At 50.6% G+C, this 20,917-nt stretch overlaps 1 protein-coding gene across 1 annotated transcript in view; it reads right to left on the bottom strand.

Moving 5' to 3' along the window:
* The window catches only part of Adamts14 (ADAM metallopeptidase with thrombospondin type 1 motif 14), a 70,952-nt gene that overhangs the window by 32,280 nt on the left and 17,755 nt on the right, over positions 1–20,917 (bottom strand). Inside the window, exons 3-4 of the mRNA XM_040732375.1 lie at positions 17,745–17,901; positions 12,419–12,609 (exon numbers count right to left, since the gene is read on the bottom strand). Coding sequence (XP_040588309.1) covers positions 12,419–12,609; positions 17,745–17,901 — 348 coding nt within the window. The remainder of the gene's footprint in view (positions 1–12,418; positions 12,610–17,744; positions 17,902–20,917) is intronic.

Below are 20,917 nucleotides of genomic sequence, written 5' to 3'. Positions count from 1 at the left end.
CTGAATCCAACTGAGTACTGAGACCAAAGTCTAGCGCTAGATCCAACCGAGTGCTGAGAGCAAAGCCCAGTGCCCGCTGTGGACAAACAGACCCTGCCAATCCCCACCGCGAGACATGATGGAGAGGCCCAGGGCACAGGGTTTCCTCCCATCTTCCAGAGCAAAGGCTTCATTGAAAGAAAGTGTGTTTCATTGTATGACGAGGGCAGCTTCCTCAGCCCATATGCCTGAGACTTATCCTAGGAGGATTACAGCCCCATACCCACAGAATGTCAACCTCGGGATAATACTGATACCTGACAGTCACCTGCAGGGAAGTGACCTTTTTTGTATGTATGAGCCTGCATGTATGTCTGCATACCAAGGGCATACCTGTTGCACACAGTGGGCAAAAGAGAGCATGGTATTCTCCGGGACTGGGGTTGCAGGCAGCTGTGAGCTGTCATGTGGAAATCAAACCCACGTCCTCTGGAAGAGCAGTCACCTCTGCAGCCCATGAGAAGTGACTCTTAACCTGGCCTTCCTGCCCCTCCAGCACCAGGACATAGCCTTTCTTCTACACAGGGCTAGGTACAGTATGTGGAGTCTAAGACGACCCAAGGGACACACTCCACACCTTGTCCCAAGGAAAAAAAGGAGAGACAACTGGGACACTTGAGTGGGGGTGTATACTGGTTCTGGGCATCTGGAGGGACTCCTGAGTTATTGTCTTCTTCCATGTGTCTTCTAGTATATGGGTTGTTGAAAATACTGTCTGAATCCTGCATGTGGCAGCCAGCCCTCTGTGTCGGGAGACTTTGCACCTGCAGGTTTAACCATCTGTTCACTGAAAATCTGAGGAAAAGCTGTTTATATGAAACACATGTTTTTGGGTTTTCCCCCCTTTTCCATGACTCCTAAGCAATACAGTATAGCAGCTATTTGCACGGTGCTTAAATCGCATCCATTTTTCAAAGTCATCTAGAGATGAAGAGATGACTCAGTGACTGCTCATCCAGAGAACCTGGGTTCAATTCCCAGCATCCTCATAGCAGCTCAAAAAACAAAACAAAACAAAACAAAAAAAACAAACAAAAAACAAAACTATCTGTAACTCCAGTTCCAGGGAGCTGACTCTTGTGGTCATTATGGGTACTGCATGTATGTGGTTCACAGACATGCAGGCAAAATATCCATACACATGACAATAAAAGTAAAACTTAAGCTGGGCGTTGGTGGTGCATGCCTTTAATCCCAGCACTCGGGAGGCAGAGGCAGGCGGCTCTCTGTAAGTTCGAGGCCAGCCTGGTCTACAGAGTGAGTTCCAGGACAACCTCCAAAGCAATACAGAGAAACCCTGTCTCAGAAAATCAAAAAACAAAACAAAACAAAACAAAAAAAGGAAAACTTAAATAAAAATTCAATCAAAGTCATTGTGAGATGCTGTAAATCACATAGCTGAGGGTTTTGCAGCTCAGGGGTGGAAAGCTTGCCTAGCACATGGAAGGTCCTGGTCCAATCCTGTGCTGGTTTGCATTCTACTGCTGTGATTAAAACAAACAAAAACAAACAAACAACATTTGAGCTATAGCATCTTGGGAGCAGAGGATGTATCTCCTGTTACAAGCCCAACCATGGGTCATCATGAAAGGAAGTCACGGCAGGAACTCAAGACAGGAACTGAAGCAGGAGCCGTGGAGGAACACTGCTTACCAGCTCGCCCCTCATTTCCTTAGCCTGATTTCTTACAGCACCCAAGACCACCTGCCCACGGCCACCCCTCCCACGGTGGGCTGGGCCCTCCTACATCAATCATTAATCAAGAAAATGTCCTACACACTTGCTTACAGTCAACCTGATGGGGGCATTTTCTCAATTGGGGTTCCACTTCCCCAATAACTGGAGCTTGTGTCAAATTGATAAAATCTTAACCAGGCCAAAAGTCCAGAAGGAGGGGAGGGGAGAGGAGGGGGGGAAGAGGGAGAACAGAAGAGACAGAAGGAGGGAGGGTGGCAGTCAGGAGGTTATGTGGATTACAAAGGAGACTTGAGCATCTACAGATTTTGGGACTAGGGGTGGGGTCTTAGAATGGATCCCACGAGGACAGAGGAACAATCATATCCATTTCAGTCACTTGCTCAGCAGACCAAATCTACTCATTAAGGCTTTTTAAAAAATAAAATTAAATAAAACTTTATTTTATGTGCATTAGCATGAAGGTGTCACACCCCTGGAACTGGCATTACAGAAGGTTGTGAGCTGCCATGTAGGTGCCAGGAATTGAACCCAGGTCCATCTGGAAGAACAGCCAGTGATCCTAACCACTGGGCCATCTCTCCAGCCCCCTCATCAATGCTTTCAGGGGCCCTTGTTCCAATTGCCAACCAGCCTAGGTCACTGGCAGGCAGGACAGGCCCTGCCCTCCCAAGTTCCCTGCTCCTGGCCTCTGAACCCTAGCATGTTCATCTTAAATACCCCTGCCAGTCCTGGCCCTGGAGTTGGGAGCTCAAAGTCGATCTGGCTGGAACTACCGCAGCTGGGCCAGAGAAGTGACTGGATAGGGCCACCATATTGGCAGAAACTGCCCCTACCCGTGGTGCCACAGCCAGGGGGGTGTGGGCTACCTGGCAGGCCCAGGAGCCTATCCTCCCTAGGACGCTTTCACAGGGGCCCCTCTGACAAACTCCATCCTGGCTGCACAGCCAGGACCTGTCCCAGCACCTCCAACCTCCACGGCTGTGGAGAGAGGTGGTCAGGGAACAGTCAGGAATTGCTTCCCACAGTTGGACACAGAATGGCTGCAAGACACACCCGCAGGGCAGAAAGAACAGTCCATCTGGTTTCCTCGCTCCTCACCTCTAAGCCAAGTTCGAGGCCACCTTTGCCAGGACACCTAGGATAGAGTCTGACATCACCTATTGGCCTGAGATAGCCACTGGGTGTGTACCAGAAAAACAAGCAAAGGTCAGGATGCTGGCCAAAGGGAGACAAAACAGCAGAAGGGAGGGGACAGGTGGCGAGCACGGGGGCTGGAGGGGTGAGCGGCTGCTCCCAGAATAACGAGTGTGTGCCAGGCTTTGTCCACAACCTCCGAGACAGAACTATGCTGGTACTATAAGCAAGAAAATAAGATTCTCTTTCTTCCATTCATTCTTCATTTGTTTTCTTCTGTGTGCACACGTGAGTATGTGTGTGCGTGCGCGTAAGTATGCATGCCCTATGTGCAAATGTACATGCTAAGGCCAGAAGAGGGCACTGGGTGTCCAGCTCTGTCACTCTCCACCTTATTCCCTTGAGACAGGGTCTCTCACTCAACCGGAGCCTAGGCTGGCAGCCAGCAGGGCCCATTGATCCTCCTGTCTCTGATTCCCATTGTGCAGAGGCTAAAAGTCACACCAAGCTTTTTATGTGGGTGTGAAGGATTTGAACTCAGGTCATCATGCCTGCTGTAATGTCTGGTTTTTATGTCAACTTGACACAAGCTAGGGTCATTTGGGAAGAGAGAACCTCAACTGAGAAAATGCCCCAACCAGATTGGCCTGTAGGCAAACCTATGGGGACATTTTCTTAATCATTGATTGATGTGGGAGAGCCCAACCCATTGCGCATGGTGCCACCCCTAGGCAAGTGGTCCGTGGTATATAAGCAGACTGAGCAAGCAATGGAGAGCAAGCCAGTGAAATGGTGTTCCTCTATGGCTTTTGCTTCAGTTCCTGCCTCCGGGTTATGGCCCTGACTGACTTTGATGACAGTCTTTGATGTGGAAGTATAAGACGAAATAAACCCTAGTCCTCTGCAAGCTGCTTTCGGTCAATGCTTCGTTTGTTTTTAAGATTTACTTATTATGTGTACAGTGTTCTGCTTGCATGTACACCTGCACACCAGAAGAGGGCACCAGATCTCATTTTGGATGGTTGTGAACCAACATATGTTTGCTAGGAATTGAACTCAGGACCTTTGGAAGAGCAGCCGGTGCTCTTAACCTCTGAGTCTCTTTAGGTCGGTGTTTTAGCACAGCAAAAGAAACCCTTAACCAAGACACTTGCAGCAGCAAGCATTCTTAGGCCCTGAGCCATTTCCCAGGAATACAAACTTCCTGGGGGCTGGGGGATGTAGCTTAGGTGGTGGAGTGCTCACAGAGTGCGCACGAGGCCTGAGTAAACAGGGTGTAGAGTGCACACTGGCGATCCCAGCTCTTATGACGTAGAGGCAGGAAGATCAGGAGTTCAAGATCATCCTTAGCTATGTCATAAGATCTCATAGAAGGAAGAAAAAGAGGAGGGGGAGGAAGAAGAAGGGGGGAAGAGGAGGTGCAAGATTCTGTGAGGCTAAGTAATTGCCCAAGGTCTCCCATCTGGGAAGTAGGAAGCCGGGATTTAAACAGATCTCCGTGACTCTGTGGCCCCTGTTTACACTGGGTGACAGTGAGTGGGCTTCTCACACATGGGTACAAGAGAAGAAAGCTCAGAGGACAAAGTCAGCCTTTTCTGGGCACTGAAGCCCTGAGCTCATGGAGTTGGCACCAGGAGGAGACAGACAAAGCTGAACTCCTCCTGGCCAGGGTTCAGGTTTGCCGGTAGCACACAGCACCTCCAGCTTGTCGCCTCAGGCCTGCTTTCAGAAATATGGCTCCTGGGAGGGCAGGTTCATGTGGAAACCCTGTTGCCTGGTGATTGACAGACCCACCGACAGGAGCTGGGCTGCTGGAAGATGTGGGGGGTCATGGAAATGTGATGGGGAAGCCACAGGAGTCCTGTGCACCCGAGACCTGAACACAGCAGCCTTCAGAGGGACAGATGTGGAGGAAAAGCATCCTCTGTGACAGGGAGGAGTGAACTAGGAGATAGTGGGGAAGGGGACACTGAGTCGGGGCTCTATGCCTCCGAGCTTTCTGGAACCTTCTCCCAAACAACCCCTGCTTCCCAAAACACACAGCCTAACCTCTAGATCACTGAAGATTTCCCAGGTTGCAAAAGGGGATTTCCCAGCCCAATGGACAGCAACACAGTCACCCAAGCAGCAGTAGAGAACCCCCCTCCCCATCACCCTGTATGTCTGGTGGTGTCAGGCCCCCAAGGCCCTGTGGCATGAGAACTACACTTTTTCAGACTCTGAGATTCATTCTGTGGCTGGAAGGATAAACCAGGTCCCCAGGAGAACATGAGAGGGCTGTGGGCAGTCTTTCCTCGAGTTCCACACCAAGACCAGCCTCTCCTTGGCAGAGTAAGGGCAGAGAGCTCCGTGTCCAGCAATCAGCACTGCTTCTCTCCTGAGGGACGATGCTAGGAGGAACCACAGAGTAGATTGCCCAACTCTATCAGAAGGCAGGTTTCAAAACGGGATGTAGAGTAGGGACAGCGCCAAGAGTCAAAGACTCTGGAGTCTAAGGCCACCTGTGTTCACAGAGGCAAAGGCACCAACTGCCACTAAGTGCTGACACAGCCTACAAGGGTCCTTCCTGCGCCACCTCCCTCCCGAGTCCCAGCAACCCTCCCAGACAGAAGAGGGATCCTTGTTTGCTTTTTAAGAAAGCCATGTATGTACATAATGAAATACGACGTTTCTATTCCCCAAGTCCCTCCTTCGACTCTCTTCATGCCTTCAGAAACATATCCCCTCCTAACTTCATGGCTCTCTCTCTCTCTCTCTCTCTCTCTCTCTCTCTCTCTCTCTCTCTCTCTCTCTCTCTCTCTCTCTCTCTCTTATAACTCACTAAGCCCAGTTAGCACCGTACATAGGTGCATGGGCATGGGGCCATCTGCTGGAGCATAGGAAACCTGCCAGTGGACACATCTTCAATAAAGAACAATTCTCCATTCCCCTGTGACCACCCACTGCCACTATCCTCGGGATGGAGCAGGGCCTGAAGATCACTGGCCCGCCCTATCTGTGGAGGGATTTTTGACTGGCTTGTTCTTGTGCAGATCTTGTGCGAGTCACCACAGGTGCAGTAGTTCACGTCCAGAAGACAGCATCTCACTGCACTCCTCCCCGATCCCCCATCCCCCATCCTCCATCCCCCATCCCCCATCCTCCATCTCCCTCCACCTCCCCTTCTGAGATGTTGCTAGTGGGTTTGATAAGGATGTCCTACTTAGAGCTGAGCACTTGGTGGCATGTCGTCAGCACTGTGACCCAGTAAGCATCTCCCCACCAACCTCTTCACATGGCAGAAGGAGCTTCTTCTAACCAGGGTTAAGAGCATCCAAGGTCTGTCATCACCAAGAGCTATGTGGGTGACATCAGCCCTGTCTTCTTTTGAATTCCAGGTTGAACATCCTAAATCTGAAAATGGGCTCTAATTTCCAGATTTTTTTGAGTGCCAGAATAACATCATCAAGTGGAAAATCCCACACCTGGGCTGGCGATGGGTCACTGTCAAAAATTCAGCTGTACTAAAAATGACATGTAAAATTACCTTCCGGCTGTGTATCTAAGGCGAACACAAAACACATGTGAACTTCATGTTGTGACTTGAATCCTCTCCCCAAGATTGCTCCTGCTGACATGCAAACATTCCAAACCCCAAACGCGCTGGTCCCAAGTGTTCCAGAGGAACCTTTCCTTACAAAGAAGCTTTAGGCTTGCCAGGCTAGTAGGGACATCCCCACGCACCCCGTACCCATCTGTTCCCATTACGGGCATCTTGCATAAGTGTGGTTCAAGTTGTCAGGGTGAGCCAACCTACACTGGCAGGCAACTACTAAGTTTGGTCCCCTAATTTCCCCCTAACATCCTATTTTTGCTGGGGGGGGACACTCATCCAGGATACAATAATGGATCAGGTCACATGTCTCCCACAGTTTCTTAGCTCTTCCTGGCTTTTGGTGGCTTCAATAATTTTGTGGAGAACTAAGGAACTTCAGAGACCATCTACCAAATTGGATGTACCAGATATATTTTTCCCTTTTCTTTCATTTTCGTATAAGGAGAGAAGGGACAGGGTTTCACTAGGTAGTCCAGGCCAGATTTAAACACAGGATTCCCCAGGATCAGTATGTCTCCCTGGTGCTCGGCCTGACCCATACAGTTGCCAGGCCTGGAGCCAAAATCTTGTCCCCTCGGAGCGCACCTTGCCAAGGTGTCACAGTTCCCCGTGTGTCATATCAACAACCCTTATCTCCAGTCAACAGCAAGGAGGTGAAAAAGAGGATGCTGAGTCTCCTAATTTGTCCCCTGGCCCAACCTCATGACCATGACCTTATATTTCAAAGGGTGTAGGCTCCCAGTGAGTGGACCCCCAGCTGCCAATCACCACACACTAAGGGAAGTGGTGTCTCCAAGGTTCCCCAGAGCCCAAGAGCTGGCCCGCCTAGCTCCCCTGGGATCGGACTTGTTTGGCCCACCTCAGATCCAGGTTGTTTGTGCAGGGTGGCTCCGAGAGCACAGGGACAGACCCACCCAGCCTAACAGAGTCCTTTTCATGAGTCCACAACGCTCAGCATTTACTCCCGCCTGCGGATAAACAGAGGCACGAGGAGGCCTGGCAAGCCTGGAGCCCGACACTTCCTGTCTCCCGAACACAGCTTTTGGAGCCCAGTGAGCATCTTTATGGTGTGGAGGACGAAGAGGGACAAATGCCCAGTTTGGGATCCCGGGCTTAGTCAGTGGCATCTGCTAGTTTAGAACAACCGTCTACTTCGGGGGGCCCATCACATCACCCCAGAAACAGAATGTCAGGAGTGTCCTCTGTGAAAGTGCTCTGGGGACAGTAGTGGCCTCTTCACTCCTTGCTAACATGAGCCTTGTGCTGGGGGTGGGGGGTGGGGACAGCATCTGTTTTGTGCTTTCTGTTGGGGTGGCAGCTGTTTCCCCTCGGGGTGGGAAGACTCAGAAAATGTCCACACCTATGTGTGGCAATGGGGACGAATAGTTAGAGCAGGAGCTTCACCTGCCACTGTGGACAATTTGTCACTGGCGGGGGGAGCTGCCTCGTGCACTGTAGGATAGTCAGGGGACTCGCAAGATCCCACAACCCTCAGTTGTTATAACAAAGAAATACAGCCTGAAGCTGCCTGTTCCTTCTCTTTGGTCTCTTTCCTCCCCTCCCCTTCCCTCCCCTGCTCTCCCCTCCCCTCCCCTTTCCTTTCCTTTTCCTTCCCTTTCCTTTCCTTCCCTTCCCTTTCCTTTCCTTTATCTCTCCCAAAGCCCACTGTTTTTGTTTGTTTGGTTGAGTTTGTTTTGTTTTTGTTTTTGTTTTTGCTAAAAGTTAAGAGCAAACCTATTCATTTCAAGGCAGTGGTGTGTGTGTGTGAGTGTGTGTGTGTGTGTGTGTGTGTGGTGTGCACATTAGGCTGGGAGTGTAGGATCTTCCTTCTCCCCTCTCCACACCTGCCTCTCAAGTTCTGCCACAGCAGCAGTGGTAGCTAGGAAACAAATTTTGGAACCAGACAGATCTCCGTTTAAAGCCTGGCTCTGCCATTTAGTTGCTGTATAGATTCTGAGCTGTTTGCTCAACTTCTCCAGGCCCTGGAGGTAATGAATGTGGCCTCCTAAGGAGGGATAAGTAGGGGGTCAACAAGTCAATGGATATGGCCTCCTAGAGCTACAGGTAGGGGGCCTGACAAGCTAGCTGTAAAATATTGCCTGCATAGGACAGGTGATCCTGCTTCTCGGGCCTCTGCTGGTTCTAAACCCCCTCTGCACTGTCCTCAATGAGTCTCTGATTACCCCGAAGGACAGAGGCTTTTCCGAGAAGCCCCAGTGAAGCTTTGAGAATGAGAGTCTGTCTGTTGTCAGGCGGCCAGCAGATTCATATCACACCCTGAAAATAATTACTCATTATTGTGTCAGGGGATCAAAGGGTTCCCTAGCACTGAGATTTGAAGAAGGAAATGGGTAAACTAAGGCACAGAGAAAGATGAGAGGAAAATGAAGAGGGAGTCCCTGCCCATCATCCGTAGCTATGGATCTTTCTAACAGCCCAGGTGGGTGCAGAATGAACCCGAAAGCAGGCTAGGCTTGGCATGAAAGCCCTGTTGCTTTCTGTGCAGCCCTGGGAACAGGATCTCCTTGGATGATGGCCGCTGCCTCACTCTCAGAATCTGCTCTGACTCCTCCCCACCCCACCCCAGCCTCCACACACTAGCACAATAAGAGCATCCATCCTGGCAGCCAGATATCCTCCGTGATCCCGCCAGGCCTGCCTTGGCACAGACAAGGCTGCTCAGGTAGGCAGAGCTTCAAGGCAAAAGTAAAGTGACACCCGTGTACCTGGACTCGTGAAGTCTCCCCAGGGGTGTCCGTGCTTCCGGCATCCCAACTAAATAAAAGCCTCACACAATGATGAGCATGAGCCGTGGGTCCCATGGGAGGGCGAGGCTGTCTGCTGCCCATATGCTCACCTCCAAGGGCAGGAAGTCTGCCTGGCCATCCTCTGTTCAGTGAAGTCACAGTCCCACACAATTGGCTTGCCTGATGGCAGTGGCAGGTATGTATAGCAATCCCTTTAAGCCATAGCCTGTGTGGGTACCATTAGCATCTGTGCTCCGGAAGCTGGGTTCCATGCGAAGCATGACCTCAGCCACACCATCCCAGACCCTTGCTTCCTATCCATATGGCAAGGCAGCAGTAAGCAAGCAACCCAGCCTATGGTGTTGAATCCAAATTGGACACAGTGGCCCATTCCTGTAATCCCAGCACTTGAGAGAGGGTGGCAGGAGGATCAAGAGTTCAAGGCCAGGCTGGAGAGAAGGCGCAGAGGTTCACAGAGCTGACTGCTCTTCCAGAGGACCTAGGTTAATTTCCAGCACCTACACGGCAGCTCACAACTGTCTATAACTCCAGTTCAAGAGGATCTGGCACCCGCATACAGGCATACATGTAGGCAAAACTCCAATGCGCATAAAATAGATAAAATTATATTTAAAAAAAAAGAGTTGAAGATCAGCCTGGACCACATACTAAGTTAAAGGACAGTCTAGGATACACAGGAAGACACTGTCTCAAAAAAAAAAAGAAGCAAAAAGATAGGAGGGGGAATAAAAGGGGAAGGAAGAAAAGAGAGAGAAAGAAGGAAAAAAGAAGAAACCCAGGATATCCACATAGCAGTTGCCAAAGAAGTGCCTCAGAGCATCGTCTTTAGGGGAAGTTAGCAATGACTCCTGGGCAAGCGTATAAGCCACAGTTTAGGGGTCAAGGGTATAAAATCAGAAAATAGTAATTGGGCGTGCCAAGAGAGCCATGGCGTACTCTGTCCAAAGGTAAAATATGGGGAAGTGCAGAGGACCTGGGAAAGGAGGGTAGTGGGACATTGACCTCCACACACCTGACTCCCAGGTCTGAGAAAGAACTTCCCATCCCTTCCCCACCACTCAGATGGCACTCTCTTACAGCCCCCGATCTGAGGGGTTTACCAGACCCTTCTGAAACCTTCCAAGAGGTTTACAGATCCTTCTGAAACAGAAGGATCCTTCTGAAACCTTCTGAGGGGCTTACCAGACCACATCTCTCTGAGCTAGCTTCCCAAGTGCTCCGCCTTAGAAAGCAGCTGTCTCTTCATGATTCATTCAAAGATCCCTTCCTCACCTTGGATGAGCTGTGATGGCCCAGGCTCTTATCTCAGCTGGGGTCAGAGCTCTGTACCAAGCTCTAGGTTCAATTCCCCCAGGACAACAAGAAGGAAAAGAAAGAAAAGAAATGCAAGCTGGAGCCATTTAGCAAGGTCTGCTCTAAAAAAAAAGAGGGGGGGGGCTAAGTTGAACATGCAGCCTGGTCTACAGAGCGAGTACGAGGACAGTCAGGGCTGTTACACAGACAAACCCTGTCTCAAAAAACAAAACAAAACAAACAAACAGGGGCTGGAGAGATGGCTTGGAGGTTAAGAACACTTGTTTCTCCTACAGAGGATCCGGGTTCAGTTCCCAGCACCCACTGAGTTGGTAGCTCACAACTATCCATAACTCCAGTTCCGGAGGGTCCAGTGCCTCCTCTGAACTACCAGGGCGCCAGGCACACATGGGGTACACACACACACACACATGCAGGCAAAATGCCCAGACACATAAAAGAAAATAAATACATTTGAAACAACAACAAAAATGCATGACCCCTTCCTGTTGCCAAGGGAAGCCCCATATCTGGCTGGTGCCAAGTTCCTGTCCATCCTCTCATCCTCCTATCACCCATCAGCCCTTAACTTCCCAGTTTCCATCCCCTGGTCACTTGAGCCCATCTCTCACATCCAAGAACCCACACACATGGGTATCTCCCTAAGCAGTGACTCAGTGACCCAGCAGAGGGGGCTCCAGGACATACATGCATTGTCCTGGGAGGCAGCTCCTGGAATATGGGGACTCACCTGGAACCCCAGAGTGGTCAGAATACTTTAAGATGAAAATATCTCCAGTTGAGCAGACACAGCAAGAAACTTCTGGAACTTCCCTTACTGAAACAGCAGCAATTTCCAGGAAATGAGGACACACACACACATACACACACACACACACACACACACACACAAATCCCCTTGGAAAGCTTCACACCATAAGGACAGAGCCCTGGGGCCTGAGTGAGCAACAACCACAGACTTCCTCCTCTCCATTTGCTCTCTCCTTCACTTAAGAGCCCATTTGAGGGTTTGAGGGATGGCTCAGCAGGCAAAGGAGCTTGCTGACAAGCATGAAGATCTGAGATCGATCCTTGGGACCTGCATGGTCATGGGAGAAAACCAACTCCCCACAGATTGTCCTCTGACTCTATAACACACACACACACACATACACATGCACGCACACACAAACGCACGCACGCACGCACGCACGGACACAAGCACAACATAATTTTAAAAGAGTCTGTTTGACCTAAGCAAAATTTTCAGTTTAGGACACTCCTCTGAGTAACTCATCTAAGTTACCCAAATAACAACCATACCCCACACCTGATGATCTGGTAAACTACTTTCTCTTGCTAATCTGTCTCATACACTGGATATAAGGAGTGAGAGAAGACATCCTCCCCCCCACACACACACACACACCTGGGTCACCAGTCAAGGGACACCACCTGCATAAGGCCACCATTAGAATCCAGGCTTTGAGTGGACACAGTATCACTTAGATCCCACCCCACCCCAGCAAGCTACAGCTGGTCCCCACCCCCTAGAAACACTATTATATCCAGCTGTGTGGTCCAAGCTGGACCTGAATTTCTAGTGTTGGATTGAGCAGTCATTGCTCCAAGGAAGTAGGTGTGTCCACATCCACGGCCATCCTCGCTTCCTCTTCCTGGAATTATTTTATGTGTCCCAAGCTACCTACTAGACTAGAAGAAGCCACACGGAGGTGGCCAGTCAGACTTGCAGCACTCTCACTTCCCTGCACTAAGTTACAAGCTGTCACTCCCCCACACCCCCTCCCTGAGGAGCTCCAGGCCAGAGATATCAGTACTGGTAGCTGCCCGCCCGCCCGCCTGCCCGCCCACACCACCCAGGGGCACTCACGATGTTCATGAGCGTGAGGACATAGTTCTGTGTGTGCTCCTTGCCATGGAAGCGAACCACCGAGTCATCAACCGCTAGCAGCACTTCGATGCTGTAACCGCCAGGCCTGGCATGCCGTCGCGTGCGCTCTGTGTCACCCAACTGGTCCCCAACCAGATCCAGCACGTTGGGAAGGTCACCAAGGCCAAAGGCTACAACAGGGATAGAAAGAGTGGGAGACTGTGACACATGTTGAATCCGTCTTTCTCTTTTCTTTCTTTTTTTTTGGGGGGGGGGGAGGGTGGAGGAGGTTGAGACAGGGTTTCTCTGTGTAGCCCTGGCTGACCTGGAATTCACTCCATAGATCAGGCTGGTCTCAAACTCAGAGATCTTTCTGCGTCTACCTCCTGAGTGCTGGGATTAAAGGCGTGTGCCACCACCATCCGACCCTTCCTTTCTGTTTCAGACAGGGTCTCCTGTAGCCCAGACTGGTCTTGAACTTACTATGTAGCTGAAGATGACCTTGAACTTCTGATCCTCTGGACTCCACTTCCTGAGTTCTGGGATGACAAGCATGCATCACTACACCCATTTCATGAGATGCAGTTGAGTGAACACAGGCCTTTCTGACTGCCAGGTAATCTCTCTCCTAATGGAGCCATATCCCCAATCCCTTGAACTGTTCCTCAAAACACTCATGAATCCACTTATCTAAAATCCCCCTAGATTGGGCCCTGAGCTGGGGGTATAGAGATCCCACAATGGAACTCCTAGTGGCTGGCAGATGGGTAGATGGACAATGGCAGTCGGGTGACCATGGGGAGGGGGATGCTCTTGAGTCTACAGTTTAGATCCGGTGACAGAAATGGGATGGGGCCAACATACAGTATGAGGGCTTCTTCTCCAAAATACTTCAGAGCAGCATTTTTAGATCTTAGCACTCACATTCACCAGGACAGCTGAGCAGCCCTGATTCAAAACTCCCAAATTGGAAATGCTACAAAAGCCAAAACAGTGAAGGTTCCCCAGCCCAGCATCTAAGTCCAATGGTGATGCCAGTAGCTCAGGCAGGTCACTGGGAGGAAGCAGGGAGGAATCCAGGGTGGGGACTGGGGGGTGAGGAGCAAGGATTCTCTCCACGAGAGGGGAGCAACAGCCAACCCAGCATGTGAACAACACTCAGATACTCAGCAACCCTGGAGCCCTTCCCTCAATGTCTACTAAAGGGAAGCTCAGAAAGGTTACCTAACTCACCCTAGGTCGCACAGCAAATTAGTGGCAGAAGCCTAAACTGTAAACCTGAGTCTCATTACCACACCTAGGCTAGGACCACCCAAATTTCCCTCTCAGCAAATTGAAAAGGGGAGTCTTGGTACTCAGTCATACTTTCTTCTCCATGACCCTCCAGGCCCAGTGAGCCAGAGCTGAGAGCTATGGGGGAGCCCACCCAAGAAGCCCCAAGTGAATGGAAAATGTACAGCTTCCCAAAACCATCAGTAACCTCCAACCCCTGGAACCTAGAGGGACCCACAGATTCCATTCCCAGACCACACCCAAAGCCAGCTGTATTCACAGTAAACTGCATGCATGTGTTCAGACCAGCCCCGTCACAGCAGTCCCCAAGGTGTGTGGACAGAGGCGTGCAGGCACAAGGGGGAAAACGACTGTGTCGTGAAAAGGAGTGACGTGTTTAGACCACTGCAATGCGAAGCCTTGAATGCTAAAATGAAGACACCAAGCAGGCCTTGGACTCTATGCCTGTGTGCATAGGAATCCACCCTCACTGTGGCGAGGATGGAGGGTTTTAAGGAAAATAACAGGAATGTTTTAGAATCAAACAAGGGTCTTGGTTGCTCACACTGTGAAGCCACAGGGCAATGTATTTTAAAATGGTGAGTTTGGGAGCGAGGGTGGGGGGTGGGAGGGGGAGATGGCTCAGCCGGTAAAGGGCTTCTACGCAAGCGTGTGGCCCAAAGTTGGATCCTTGACCCCTAGATAAATGCTGAGGATGTGTGGCTGCCTGCTTCTAGTCTTAACGTGCGGGAGGCAGAGTCAGACTCCTCAGAGCAGGCTAGCTAGCTAGACTACCCAAATCCTTGAGCCCTAGATCCAAGTGAAAGAGCCTGCCTCGGTGTATAAGTTAAAGAACATTGGAGAAAGACAGTCACATGCACACACTCCCACAAGTACCCACTCATGAACACACAAGCAGAGCATGTACACGAACACACATGGACATACACCACACATACATATGCTATGGCCGAGGCCCAGGGCTCTCACGTAGGAGTCTATGGTGGTTTATATCCAGCTGCCTCTCACGAAGGGCATGGGGGGAAGGAAAGAGACACAGGGCAGGCCAGGGCTGAAGAAGACCGAAGTATGAGGGGAGGGACAGGGAGCTCGGCACACTGAAGTTCAGCCCAAGCATAGGGACATACCCCAACAGCCCGACCCCAGAAGTTCAGACTTCTGAATGTTAAGGGACAGCTGACTCCATATTCTTTTTAGTCAAACACTGTTAGACTTTGGCCATGTCCCCTAGCCAAACGTCAACTTTTTTTGACTGGTTCTTCCTCAATAATCTTGTGAATTACACATTGTAAATTGTTTCCACGGTTCTGAGAAATAACTGACCATAAGATGTTTCGTGGTATGTCAGCTGTCTGACCATAAACCCCTAACATGTACCTTTCCTGTGATCATAAAAGTAACTACAAAATTTTAGAGGGAGGTGAGAGGAGGAGAGGGAGGGGGAGCTGTGGTTGATATGTAACATGAATAAAAAATAAAATATGAAAAAATAACTTCAAAATTTTACTTTTAATCACTTGCTCACTTGGCATAAAGAGGCCACTCTGCCTTTAACACGGGCGTTTCCATTCTCCCACTGTGGGAGACTGAACATATGGCCCGGCCGTTAGTAAATTTTTACTTTGCAACATCTCGGTGCTAGCTCTTGGCTTTCGACACCATAACACTGAAGTCAGGCCATGGATGCTTGACCACACCCTGGAAGAGAGCATCGCTTAACAATTCTTTGGGGGCCCAAGTCTCAGAGCGAAGTGTCAGAGAGCAAAAGTGTGAGAGCTGTGTGTTGCATGCACACGTGTGGGCGCATGGCTTGAGAGTCGGGAGGTGTTCGCATGTGTAAATATGAATATGCGAGGGTTCATGAGTGGAGATGTTACTCTGGTGGGTATTTCAGTGTGCAAGAATGTGTGAGCGTGCCGGGCGTTGGTGGCACACGCCTTTAATCCCAGCACTCAGGAGGCAGAGGCAGGTGGATCTCTGTGAGTTCGAGACCAGCCTGGTCTACAAGAGCTAGTTCCAGGATAGCCTCCAAAGCCATAGGGAAACTCTGTCTCAAAAAACAAAAACAAACAAACAAAAAATGTGTAAGCATATAGATGTAAGAATGGGAATACGTGGGTGCGTGAGTACATGTTTGTGTATGTATACAGTAACAGTGTGTGGGTGCACAGGTGCATGAATGTTGCATATATATCCTCTTCAAGAAGCTGTAGCCAAGGCCACACCCTGAGGTGCTAGAGAATAGTCTCCTCCACCCCAAGTTCACGGGTGAACACTGTACCCTTAACAAAGAAGCTTGAAGGCGGTCTCCTGAGACACACCTGATAAAGTCCCTCAGTCCTCCTGTCTGTCTCCTTCCAGGACAGCTGGACATCCCCAACACACACAGAGACAAGAGTCCATGGGGGCATACAAAAGTAAGGAAGCCTTGGGGTCTGTCCCTCTGGAACCCTAGGGTCTGCAGAAGATAGAACAATGGGAAACAACGCAGACTCTGAGGGACTAGGAGACGGACACCCACACAGAATAAGGACAGGTAGATATGGGCTTGCCCAAGCTGGGGGCTCCTCTGCCAGGCTCAGAGGTGGTTCCCCACAGGCAGAAAGCAGGTCTGAGAGAAACCTCCCTTCCCTTCAGCTTGCCCATCACAAGGGGACAGCCACATCCGGGATCTTCTCACAGAAAGTGTTCCTACCAGGGTGCTTCAGAGTCACAGGTGCCCATAAAGTGCTCTACCATCCCTTGTCACTTAGACAAAAGATCTTGGGTGGCCAGGCCATGACCACTGGCTGGTACACAGGGGTTTCACCCAAGTAACTTGAGGTACAGAACACTAGGCACAGTTCCCTGGGCCGATACAAACTCTGCATGCTAGACCTTGGGGTCACCATCTGTGTGGCTGCTAAGGAGGCTGGGGTCAGGCAAATGGAGAGGAGTTGGGCTTCCCCAAGTCTCTCTTCAAAGGTAGATCTATGGCCTTTTGCTTCAGAATTGGGAAAATAATCCCAAGTAAGAGTTAATGTTCTCCTTAGAAAGGAGGTACCCCAACCTTGCTCACACTGGTCAGAGTGTCCACCCAGCCCCTTGTTCCCACCCGCTGGGAACAAGTGACACTTGGGGAACAGCTGGAACTTCACAGAAGTCACCCCATATGGAACAACTGGTCTCTGGGCATTTCTTCACTCGAGGTCCCACCCCACAGGACCCTGGCATGAGGGTGTGGCCACTCAAGATCGGATTCCATCCAGCCCTCGTCATTAACTTCTCAGTCAGAGGAACTCCATGACAAAGCTAAGACTCACTGTGGAGTCGGCCACAGGGCCGGGAGCAGCACCTGTCACATTCCCTACATCCTTCTCTCAACAATGCTGCCCAAGGACCGTTCACCAGAGAGCGAGCTGTGCCTGCTTCTGAGGGGCTCCTACGAGAGCATGCCATGGCAGCTCCAGTGATACAGTGAGACCCACCATTCACCAAGGACCTGCTGTTCGCCTGGCTTTTACACACTTTGGTATGCACTCACCAATACACACAACTGCCTTAGCAGGTAGCATTGATCATTTTCACCGCATGCATTGGGACAGAGCAAGAATTCAAAATGGCTCACTGGACACAAAGCTGTCCCCGCTGCTCCAACACCAGGAACTGACCAGCAAGGGCCTGGAGGATCTTCTTGTGGCTCCCGCACAGCGGGGTTGATTTTTAGGGGAGTCTGGAGCCAAAGGCCATTAAACCTTCTGCTTCTGCTTAGTCAGAGCCTTCATCAGCAACACTGAGCATCCTCAGAGATGCTGAAATCCTGAGGATCCCTGTTTGAGACCCAAGCAGCTCTCTCTAATAACACCCAGTTTTGGCCAGTTCCAGCAGTCCCTTCAATCCACTGGGGCTTCTTCTCTCCTGGCTTGGCCGCTAGTTATGACCCAGGCCCATTTCACAAATGAGAAGACTGAGGGCTTGTGCTGAGAGCTTAAACCAGAAGTGACCCCAGAGATAGGGATACAGGTCACTCCTGGGGCCTCTACCCATAGCCTACCTTCATTGTGAAGGTCCCCATGAGGCTCTGCCCACTCCTGCTGGACAGCTTCCCGGCGGTATACCACGTGTGTCCTCCCGCCAGCCTCCTTCTCCTGCTGCCCTCTCTCCAGAGGCTCGATGAAGTAGTCGGAGCTGTCTGTGCGGATGAGGCCAGCCTGCGGGTCGGGGAGAGCGGGAGCAAGGCAGAAAGCAGAAGAGGTGAGGATGCACAACACAGAGCAGACAGTGTGAGCTCTTCCTGCAGAGCCGGGAGGTCCTGTGACTGGGAAGCACAGGGACGTTAGGAAGGCTGATTGTGGGAGGGGGAGGCCCCCATTTTAGGCGCAGCACGACCTGCGTTGTTTGTGCTAGCCATTTGAGGCTTCATAGGAACAAAGAGCCCTATTATTACTTTTCAAGGTAAGTGGGGCACACACAGCCAGGCACAGCATTCTGACAGTATCCTACTGGCCCCAAAGGCAAGAGGGAGAAAACCCCAGAACAAAAAGGGAAATCAGCCCTTGGATAGGTGTAGACCCTGCTCCAGTACAAAGGGTTATTGTTTCAGACTTAAAGCACACGTGCATGGTACAGCAGGGGTTTGGGGCCCCCACGGGAACCTAGCCAGGGGGGGGTACACCAAGGCTACAGGCTCCACTTTCAATCTCACATTCTGTCCACGTCAAAATATTCCCTAAAACATAAAATAAAATCAAGAGCTGCCCTTGGAAATCAAAACACGAAAACCTAACCTTGGCCAAACCCAGAGAATGTGTTATTAGTCACCAACCAAGACCATAACGAAAGAAGCCAATAAAGCATATAAAGAGACGTGTGTTAATATACATGTGCTAGCAAATGTATATACACACACACACACACACACACACACACACACACACGTCATCTCTATAAAATAGAAGGCCAGCCCACCTACCATGGTGCACGGAAAACAGCAGATAATGTTTAACAAATAAATATTTATTGAATTCATTCATTTGCTCTAACAGATACTCACTGCAAGCCTTCAGCATCCCAGACACCAGGGACCCAGCTGTGAACACACAGCCGTGCTCAGAGGCACATTTTTATAAGCTGACGAGACTTCTCCATTCGAACCAGAACTCCCCGTCTTAAAGCAGCCACCGCACACCATTCAACTGCTCCCACCTCCCCAGCCCGGCCTGTTTGGGAGTTGTGTCTCAGAGAAGTCCTCCCAAGGCCCCAGTACACCTGCCCCTGCAGCATCAGGCCCTTGTCATTTGTTAGTGAAGCAGAAAAACCAAGATGGTCAGGACCAAGATGTCACACCTCATTACCGACCCACTCAGGAGGCCAAGAAATGCCCCAGGGAGAAATGGTGGCATTGTGATGGTGTGTGGCCTCCCGAGGCTCCATTTTTTCAGGTAATGTGATGGTCTGGGAAAATCCTGGTGTTTTTGTTAGAATGCCAGTGACAGGGCTCTTGGGCTGGGAAGACAGAGTACAAAGCACTTACTATAGAAGCCTGACAACCTGCATTCAGATTTTCAGAACCCACATAAAAGCTAGACACAGTAGCGCAGGCTAACCCCACAGTCTCAGCATGCCTGGGTGGGGGGGCTGGAGGCTGAGGCAGGGAAGCCTCAGCCAGCCTGGGTAAGCACCATGAACAAGAGATCCTGTTTAAATCAAGGTGGAAGAAGAGGACTGGACCCAAGCTTGTTCTCTGATTGCATGTACACTGTGGCTCATGTATGACTGCATGCGCATGCTTGCACCGCACACACACTCTCATACACACACACACACACACACACACACACACACACACACACACACACACACCACATGCAATGTCAGCATTCGCATTCCTTCAGAAAAGCTCAGCACCTACCCCTTGCTCTGGAAAACAGGTATAAGACTCAGCCTCTGGCTCTGGGAAGGAGCCAAGGATGAGGAGTGTCCTACCGTGCCCAGCACTGGGGCAGGTGTGGCCCTGAGGGATGGGTGTACATCAGTCACCTAGTTACAAGAGCTAAAAACAACCTGACAACCCTGCCCAAAGAGGCCTTGGGGTCCTTTCCTAGTCCCACCTGAAACTCCCTTGGCTTCTGTTGGAATCTGGCTGTTCAGAGCAAGAATGTTCAATCCCCTGTGGCCAGCTGTTCCCATGGACACCTCCCACCATGAGTGTGACAACAGAGGAGACCCAAAGCTTATAAAGGGGAGAGTGCCCTCCCACTCCCCAGAGGACTTCCCATCTCTCAGCCCGAAAGGATCCACAGCCCACACTAACCTTCCTACCACACCTGCAGCTCGGACTCTTGAGTCTTCTCTGCTCAGCATCCTGTCCTCAGGCCTTGCCCCAGGGCAGAGTCGAAGAACATCACCCAAAACAATTTACTAAGTATGGCAAAGGAGTTGGACCCAGCAACTAGGGGCATACTTTGTGACTATGGGTCTCTTTGGTGCCCAGAGACCAAGAGAGCAAAGCCTCTCCAAAGACTGTTCTTATCCCATCTGGGGCATGATGCTGAGGCCTGGCTAGATCTGGGCTCTCTCTGGGCCTCAGAGACCCTTGTCTCCTAACCTTCATGGAGACCTCTAGGTATGACCATGACAGCACAAACCCTGGCCATTCCCCGCCAGCTTTGCTCTCCTCCTTTGCACACAGAGAGGTTTGGCACAAGCCCCCTTGAATGCCTGCCCTGGCCAAGCAGTTAGGCACCACGCAAGGCAGACAGCCTGGCAAGCAGAGCCTCCTGGCTCCCTGCCTCCTCACTAAATCACCCTGTCTCTCAATTTATGAGATGTTTATATTTCTGAAAAGTGGTAGCTAATTTTAAAGTACTAAAATCAAATCAAATTTCTGGATAAAACATCAAGGAAAAGGGGGAAATTATTCGTAGAAGGTTGGAAAAACCAATGTCGGTCCTATCTGTTTCTACCCGTTGCTTATTCTTTCACAAACAGTACATAAGTGGGAAATATACACTAAAAAGGTTCCTCGCACACAACAAAAACAAAACAAAGAATGAATCCTTGGTTACATCTACCAGGATGGGCCCTCAGCCAGTCGCTCAGGATGGAAACTGTCAGGGGAAGGCCTGGTCACCCTAGCCTTGCTCTAAACTCCCTTTAATGTGGTGTTTCTGAAGTGTCCTTCCTGGGAGGCACACAGCTAGTAGGGGCAGAGGTTCTAGTTGGATT

This window comes from Mesocricetus auratus, unplaced genomic scaffold, assembly GCF_017639785.1.
Source record: "Mesocricetus auratus isolate SY011 unplaced genomic scaffold, BCM_Maur_2.0 Super-Scaffold_100027, whole genome shotgun sequence".
Classification (NCBI taxonomy): Eukaryota; Metazoa; Chordata; class Mammalia; order Rodentia; family Cricetidae; genus Mesocricetus; species Mesocricetus auratus.
Note: the sequence above shows the minus strand (reverse complement) of the source record. Positions and strands in the feature narration are given on the sequence as shown.